General features: G+C 34.4%; 1 protein-coding gene across 1 annotated transcript; it reads left to right on the top strand.

The window, feature by feature from the left end:
• Nucleotides 1-515: 515 nt before the first annotated feature.
• Nucleotides 516-8221, top strand: LOC101245436 (polypyrimidine tract-binding protein homolog 3). Its single transcript, XM_004251956.5, has 14 exons — nucleotides 516-652; nucleotides 1298-1360; nucleotides 2163-2234; nucleotides 2317-2393; nucleotides 2542-2623; nucleotides 4032-4155; nucleotides 4479-4543; nucleotides 4647-4696; nucleotides 4814-4907; nucleotides 4989-5037; nucleotides 5128-5141; nucleotides 6950-7057; nucleotides 7151-7294; nucleotides 7573-8221. Exons 2-14 carry the CDS (start codon nucleotides 1304-1306, stop codon nucleotides 7960-7962), a joined length of 1326 nt encoding a protein of 441 aa, XP_004252004.1. The 5' UTR covers nucleotides 516-652; nucleotides 1298-1303; the 3' UTR covers nucleotides 7963-8221.
• Nucleotides 8222-8732: the final 511 nt, after the last annotated feature.

Below are 8732 nucleotides of genomic sequence, written 5' to 3'. Positions count from 1 at the left end.
TCGGTCAAAATTCGAATATATTTCAAAGCCTTTTTCCTAAAAAATACTTTCAATTCCAAATTTTTATTTTTCACCCTAACCCCATCCCTACCTGACCCCCCTCCCCCAACTACCCCAGCCAGCACCACTATCCCCACCCCACCCTCTAAAAAATTTAATTAAAATTTGTTTTTAAGAAATAGTTCAATTTTCAATATTTATTTTTTCATCCCAATCCCCACTACATCCCCCCTCCCCTCAAAGAAAAGTTATTTTTAAGAAATACTTTTTATTTCAAATATTTATTGTTTTACTCCATCTCATCCCTATCCCAAAAAAAATTATTTTTAAAAAATATTTTCAATTAATTCAAAAATTATTTTTTTTCTCTTTATTAAAAAAAGAGATATTTCTAAAAAATAATTTTCATTCATAAATCAGACACTAAATTTTTTTTTTCCAGAAAATATTTGTTACTCACTAATCAAATATAAGAAAATAAATTAAAAATCGAGAAAAACATTTTTGTTGTTACCAAACAAAAAACTTTTCGTAATTTGTGTGTAATAAAACATATTATCTGTTGGAGGCTTCGGATAAAACTAAAAAGGAAAAATCCCCATCATCGTACACCAAACCCTAGTCCCCCTCACCCTTTCCTCCATTTCTGAAGGTTAGATCTAAGCTTTAGTTTTCTGTTTATGCACTTGTATTCTACTGTTAATTCAGTTACACTGCCTTTTCTAACTGTCTATTATAGTGCCAGTGAAGTTCTTGATGTGTGTTTAAATTATTAATCTTTTTTCCTGGGTAGCGAATTTGATCAATATAGTTTGGCTAGTAACACCTTAAAAATTGAATCTTGTTTTTGTTTTTTCTTGCTAGAAAGCTTTGTCTTTTATTTTACTTTTTTTAAGTGTGAATTCATGTTGCAACTACATTTGATTCTTTAGATGTGAAAAAAATTTGAGAGAACTACTATAAACAAATTAGCCTTTTTGCTAAAGGAATTAGGAGTAAGAGGAGAGTAGTCATGTCTACACTTAATTTCATATTGTTGATACGAAATGTCTTTTTTGTTGTTTTCGTAGTTGGAATTTCATATATATGATGCCTCTTTGACATGCCATTACTAACAAAATAAGATACAAAAGTTTGGTTGTTTGCTGCAAGTTCTGGGTTTTTTCTTTTTCTTGAAGCCTTTTTACCCACAGTATTTGTATCTTGTATGTGCTTAATAATTTATCAGCACACTCTGTGATATGTTTTAGTATTTTATGTATTTCAATTCTTTTTTAATTGTTTTGTTGTGATTCAGGTATAAATGTCTGATCCTTCAAAGGTCGTTCATGTTCGCAATGTGGGGCATGAGATCTCGGAGGTAGATTTGTAGGATCTTTATTACTGACTAGTTATGCCCCTTATTATTGTCTGATATTTTGATGTGTGATCAGTAAACTCCAATTTTTCATAAACAAGTTGTTTATTTTGTTGCTTAATGCCTTTGTTATTAAGAATTGAGTATTTTTAGTTTTTGACATCTTTTTCTTACATCATCGTAAGCTTAAGTTCCTATGTATTATTAGTATAAATGAAAATACTTTCTATATTTTTTTTAATAAGGGATGTACATTCTCTAATAAAAAAGCAAGGTATCTTTTGTAATGGTGTTTGAAAAAAAACTTAATACAGTGAAACAGATGCAGAAAGAAAGTCGCATTGTCCATTGTTGCAATTCAGTCTGTATGTTTCATACCCCTCTCTGAACTTCTTGAAAAGGTGAATCAGTCAAAATATATTTTGTGGGGCGTGTCCGGGTGTGTGTGTGTGTGTGTGTGAGTGGGGTGGGAAGTTGAAGTGTCTATAGATCTCTTGAAGATCAAGTTACTGCTATTTTTTTACCTCTCACCTCTTAGTTTATGGTGTAGAGCGAGTTTGAAAGAGAATCAGTTTGGAGTGATCCGTCTGTAGTGATATTAATTATTCATTTCTTCTGAAAGAGCGGCACTATTTTTGCTTTAGTTATAGTAAATATTAGATCTGAAAATGGAGAGCATTACTTCCTTTCTGTTCATTAATTTGGGATCAATTAAATCTTCCTCCAACTCCATATACCCAGAAACTACTGATATGATGGAAAATAATTGATTTGTACAGTAATTTGGTTTTTGGTTCTTTTCCAGAATGACTTGCTTCAACTATTCCAACCATTTGGCGTCATTACAAAACTTGTAATGCTCAGGGCGAAAAATCAGGTGCTTTTTTCATACTTGCGCACTGAATGACACATAAATTTATTAATTTACTGGTTCTAATTTTTTTAATAACTTGTACTAGGCCCTCTTGCAAATGCAAGATGTCCCTTCAGCTGTAAAGGCATTGCAGTTCTACTTGAATGTTCAACCCAGCATAAGGTACCTTGTAAGAGAGAAACTAGTTTTCTGTTTGGAGAACTCTATATGAAACTTTTTGAATCTTGTATTTTCCAAGCTTTAAGCTGCACAATTCTTATCAGAATCTTCTGTAGGACCTTGATTTGTGACTCATTTTCTTGTCCTATAGGGGGAGGAATGTTTACGTTCAATTCTCATCTCACCAAGAATTGACAACTATGGATCAAAATGTACAAGGCCGTGGAGATGAGGTAAGGGATGTTCCTTTTTGTATGTTGATTCTTGGATCACTGATATTGAACTCGGTCCTTTAAAGGACTGGGTGATATGTTGACAATTTCTTCTGTCCTCCGTAAGACTAGAATTTGAGCCAACTGTATTTGCATTATTGTTCTTTGTTAATCCCGATGTGCATTTATCAGCTTCATGGTAAATTGAATTAGTTTTTTTTTTGTTTTTGATAAGAAGAGAGTTTCTACTATGATTTGCTCATTCTACAAAAGATCTAAGTAGAAGTTTTCACTCTATGCGACCATGCCTGTGGTATTTGAGAATTTAACGCTAATTTTGTAACTTGACAAATAATTAATGAAGTTCATTGGGATGAGAAATGACTATCTCTGTGCATGTGTTGACTATAATGAAAACATACCCAAATCTTAAGTAGCATACTCAACAATTTTACGAAAGAAAACTAGAATTATGTGATGGCTAACACAAGTTACGCAAAATCAATGGAAAAATAATTGAGATTTAATGATTACACTAATTTGATGGACTAATTAGCTTTGACTTGCCACATTTCACTACATTAAGCTGCTTGAGTGGTTCTTCTCTTGCAAATGTCTTTTAATAGAAATTATGCAATGCGGATAAAGGTGTTCAAGTTTTGCCAACTAGGCAGACAGGCATAATAGTGGAATGGCTTGTTACTTGCATTGTGCCAAATCTTTGTTTTTTTGGGGTGGGTGTTTCCTGCAGTACAATGTTGCCAAAAGCTGTTCAGTGCAGAACTCCAGTATAGGTCTTTAAAAACTTTAGGCTTCCTACAGGCAATGTATATACCTCTTGATGACTTGTACATGCTATCCATAAGGTAACTGTAATCAGAAGGGGATAAGGGAAGGATCAGATGACTCTGCTCTATTAAATCACATGACTGTGCTCTATTAAAGTATGTGATAGCCCACCGTAGTCACCAGTTTTCATACTTCCCAGCATTCTCTACAATCATCATAGTAATCTGACTGAACATATCCAAAAGCAGGAAGAATCAGCATTGCTCTTCTAAAAATAATCTGTTTGTTTCTTTCAGTTTTACGTGATGCAAAACTTTCCCAGTAATGCTCAAAAGACTTTCAGGAAGTGTCACTTTGTATGAAATAATTAGGAGACATGACACTGATGAAAAGGATCATGCACTGGGCTAACATCTTAAAGTCAAATACTTAATAACTTTCTGTATTCTCTTGCTAACTGTCTTTGCTCTTTTGTCATTATCTCTTGCTTCGTATCTGTCTTTATGCCTTTCTTTAGTGCTGAACCAAGATGAAGCATTTCTTTTGTGTTCTTTTCTCCTTTCTGTCATCTATTTCTCTCTATTCATTTCTTCTCTTCTCTCTATGCTGCTTTGCTGTTCGGCTCTCTCTGGATTCTCAGCCTAATCGAATTCTCTTAGTCACAATACATCACATGCTATACCCTATAACCGTGGATGTGCTGCATCAAGTGTTTTCTCCACATGGATTTGTAGAGAAGATTGTCACATTTCAGAAGTCGGCTGGTCAGCACCTTCAAGTTTCTCTCTCTCTCTCTCTCTCTCTCTCTCTCTCTCTCTCTATCTCTATCTCTATCTCTATGTTCTGTTCATGATTTTTATCTTGTTTTGGATTTAAGACTATCTGGAAGGTATGGAACGAATGGATCAAGAGAGGAAAAAGGATCTCTTTCTTGTATCATTGGACTTCAATTTATGGATTTAAATCATTTGTTTTTGGTTCTTATTTTAATGTTTCATGGAGGATATTTGAGCTTGAGATAATCATTGTTTGCATTCTTGGCCATATCTCACGTAACTCTTGTTTCTTATGATATTTCTAAACGTAGGTTTTCAAGCTTTGATCCAGTATCAAGTACAACAGAGTTCTGTTTCTGCAAGGAACTCACTTCAGGTGTGTTTATGATATATTTAGATCACTTAATTTATATGGACCCTTTCAGGTTGTTTTATCATTTGAGATAAAATAAGCTTTAGTGCATACAATTTTCTTGTAGGGGCGTAATATATATGATGGCTGCTGTCAGCTTGACATACAGTTCTCTAAGTAGGTTTCAGCTCAATATGAAAGTTATAGTACTCTCATCTCTGCATGCAAATATTTCCATATTTTCACTCATTTACTGTGATGGATGTCTTAACCATAAACTTGTATATGTTTCAGTCTAGATGAATTGCAAGTGAACTACAATAATGAACGTTCAAGGGACTTCACTAACCCAAATCTACCATCAGAACAGAAGGGCAAATCCTCTCAAGTAGTTTATCTTGTCCTATTATTACTAGGGAAATGTGTTCCCAACATGAGTTTGACTTCATATTTTTCATTTGTGTGACAGCAAGGATATGGAGACATGTATTCCTTCCAAGGTTCTGGAGTTCATCCAGGTGCTTACTGCTTATCGCATTATCATATTATAGTCAATGCCAAATATCATTCTAGTTTGCTTACTGTAATTTTTCTTCTTGGTTTTCCAGGTGGATTTCCTCAGGTGCACATCTATCTTATCATCGTTAAAGTATTTGAAAATACTAGTTTCATTTTGGGTTGATGTACCTGATTATCATGTTGTTCCATTTGAATCCTCTCATGTTTATGTGTAGATATTTTGGATTCTCTTGCACCAACAATTTTCAACTGGCTTTACATCTCTCACAAGAGTTCAAGACTCCTAACAAACATTTGTAAACATACTCACATTATTAAAGTTCAATCCAACTAATTAGTCTTGCCTATGACTTTGTTTCTTCTATTGTCCTCTATTTTTTGCTATGTCTACATAGATTCCAGGAGATCGTAGGTCTACTGAGACAGTTTGCATGGTCTACCTTATCCTAGTTTAACATCATCAATGACCATGGTTCATAGTTAATTATCTGTGCATCTGGAGATCAACAGAAAACGTGGGGAATCATCTTTAGAAACTTTCTCCTGCCTTTTCCATCATATGTGCTACTTGCATCTTCTGTCAAATGTGATAGTTTTCAGTCTTGCTATATCTTGCAAGGCCACACATCTATTCTTTACATTCATATTTTTGTATATGTTGGATCTTGGAGTCAAACAGTATCTCATATTAAATTGTCGATCTTTACAACCGTTCTATTTACTTTTTTCTCCATTAGGTATTCCCTTGTCATGTAACACTCTAGTAACATTTATATCAATATTTTGATTTAATGTGTAATAACTTTATTAACTTACCATTCTACCGGAACATTGAGCCTAGATATCTGAATTAAATTTGTTTGTACACCGCAATCCTATCAAATTTCACGTCTAGTCATTCTTCTTATGTTGTCTAAATTTGCAATATATATATATTTGTTATTTCCTTTGCTAATCTTAAATCCTTACTCTTTAGAGTAACTCTTAATAGTTCAAGCTTTTGGTTGATTCCCTTACCGGTATATTCAATTATAATGCAATAAATAGCTAGTTTAGTCAATTATAATACAATAAATGACATCTACTATTGGACCTCATCCTTTATTACTATTGAAAAACTTGTCTATTGACTAGGGTAAATGAAGTGCCCATCTCTGGTGTAAATATACGATTGTAAGAAACTTATTTATGTCTCCTACCATTGTCGACAGCTTATTCATGCATTTATGGAATATATATGTTTAATATGAGAATTTCTTTTCTTTTAGAGCACCACTAAAGGACTTCTTATGGCACTATCATAATTCATGTTCCTTCACTAGGTCAACGAACACTGTTGTAAATCTTAGTCTTGCTATATATTTTCATTAATTTGCTTAGCAAGAAAACAATCTCCATTGCAAATGTACACTTCCAAATTTCCAGCACAACATATCCTCAGATATTTTGGTAAATCATACTTATACATCTCCAAGATGATTCAAAACTTCTATCAAGATACCATCTTGTCCACAAACTTTTCTAATCCTCAATACTTTTCTTGGCATACTTTACCATCTAATTCTATGTTATAGCTTAAGTTTCTATCAAGCATAGATGTAGATATTTGAAGTCATCCTCGTGATTCAAGTTTTGAAGAACTGATTAAAATAACCTTCGATATCTCCTTGATCTCATATCTCTTTAAGACACTTCATCTTGCTCAAGTTCTTGCTCTTCTTTCTTAGGTGCGCTAATTTGTACGGGTCTTTTTTTCCCTTCTGGCATCCCTAGCTTTAGGTAAAAGCCGTGAGGGCTTCTCCTTGCGCTATGCTAACCTTCTTAACTTCTCTCTTAACTCTCTGATATTTGGTAATTTCCTTGGTATAAGCTATGAAGCACTTCTAAGTTTGTTTCACATTGTTCAAGTAGATGGGAAATGCAGAAGCAATTGCAGCTGCGTTTGCTGGTGGTCTGCCACCTGGAATTAGCGGGACAAATGACAGATGCACTATTCTTGTTTCAAATTTAAATTCAGATGTAAGCTTCTGTTCTTTTTCCTAGTATATGAGTACCATAAGATTGTTGTCTAGTATCTTGACATTTTCTTCTGATTCTTTTTCCTAATCGCAGAGAATAAATGAGGACAAACTTTTTAATCTGTGCTCTCTTTATGGAAATATTGTCAGCATTAAGATTCTGCGCAATAAACCAGATCATGCCTTAGTTCAGCTGGGTGATGGGTTCCAGGCGGAGCTGGCTGTTCACTTTTTGAAGGTCTGGTTGATATTCTCTTCAGGATCTGTTTTGTTTGGACATAGGAGGTTATTTTGATTTGTTCCACCTGGTATCAGCTATCTAGATACCTTTTGAAGCATCCAATAACCTCTCTGCTGCCACTTTTCCTTTGCATGAACATCTGAATAATGTTCATGGTTAACTATTCTCAATTGCCTCACTTAACAATAGCCCTTATCTTTGCTTCCTTTTAGTCTCAATGATTATGCATTATACTGAAGCTTCTATCAATTTTCCTCCCTTGGATTTGGATACAGGGTGCCGTGTTATTTGAAAAGCGTCTGGAAGTCAACTTCTCAAAGTATCCCAATATTACTACAGGACCTGACACACATGACTACTCAAATTCAAATCTAAACCGCTTTAACCGTAATGCTGCTAAAAACTATCGGTACTGCTGCTCCCCTACCAAGATGATCCACCTATCCTCCTTACCCCAGGATGTAACGGAGGCAGAGATTATCGCACATTTGGAGGAGCATGGTCCCATAGTCAATAGTAAGCTTTTTGAGATGAACGGCAAACAGCAGGCTCTTGTTCTTTTTGAAAAGGAGGAGCAGGCAACTGAGGCACTCGTATGCAAAAATGCTACATCTCTTGGTAGCTCAACCATCCGGATTTCGTTTTCTCAGTTACAGAGCATCTGAGAAGTCTTCTGTGATTGGATTGGTAACAAGTCAATGCCATTGTATAACACAATAATTACAGCTATGTAATGTGCTTTCTCTGATTTGTGGTTTTAGTTTCTGCTTTCCTTATGTACCCTTTTTTCTCTACTAGTGATTGTACTTGTTTTTTTCTTTTTGCATTGAGCGTGTCGGTAGAGAGCATATTACTCTTCCTCTATCTCTGATTATTGTAATTCAACCTTACTATGTTCTGCTCTGAAGATGAAAGTATCAGAAATGAGAATGTGAATGTATGGGAGGTGAGGATAAGATGATTCGGAAATGGGAAGAGATGAACAAACCTCCTAGTTTGAGATATGAGGTTTGATGTGGTGTCATAGGTGTGGCAAGTTGATTCGACCAGACCTGTAACTTATTAACGGCTTGATTAAGGTAGCAGTTTGGTGGGTAGTTGAAAGTTCCCGAGTTTTTCCTTATCAGTATTATTAATAGTGCTACTATTTTATTCTATGTGGTTTTCTCTACTTCATTGTTATGTTTTTTTTCAAGTAGCGAGTGGGTTAAAAAAAAATGAAAAAATTATATATAATAGTAAATTAATAACCTAAAAATAAATGGAGTAGCTAGGGTTTGATTTAATAATGTTCCTTAGCAAACGTTTGCAAAAAATTGTCAGGCGTCTCTCTCCCAAACATCTTGCTCGCCACTCTCCAATCTTTCGCTTGCTTTCTCATTTTTTTATACAAAAACAAGTGTATAAAAATTGTTTCTAATTGTATAAAGCAGAA

Source organism: Solanum lycopersicum, chromosome 12, assembly GCF_036512215.1.
Source record: "Solanum lycopersicum chromosome 12, SLM_r2.1".
NCBI lineage: Eukaryota > Viridiplantae > Streptophyta > Magnoliopsida > Solanales > Solanaceae > Solanum > Solanum lycopersicum.
This window is presented reverse-complemented; position numbering and strand designations above follow the sequence as displayed.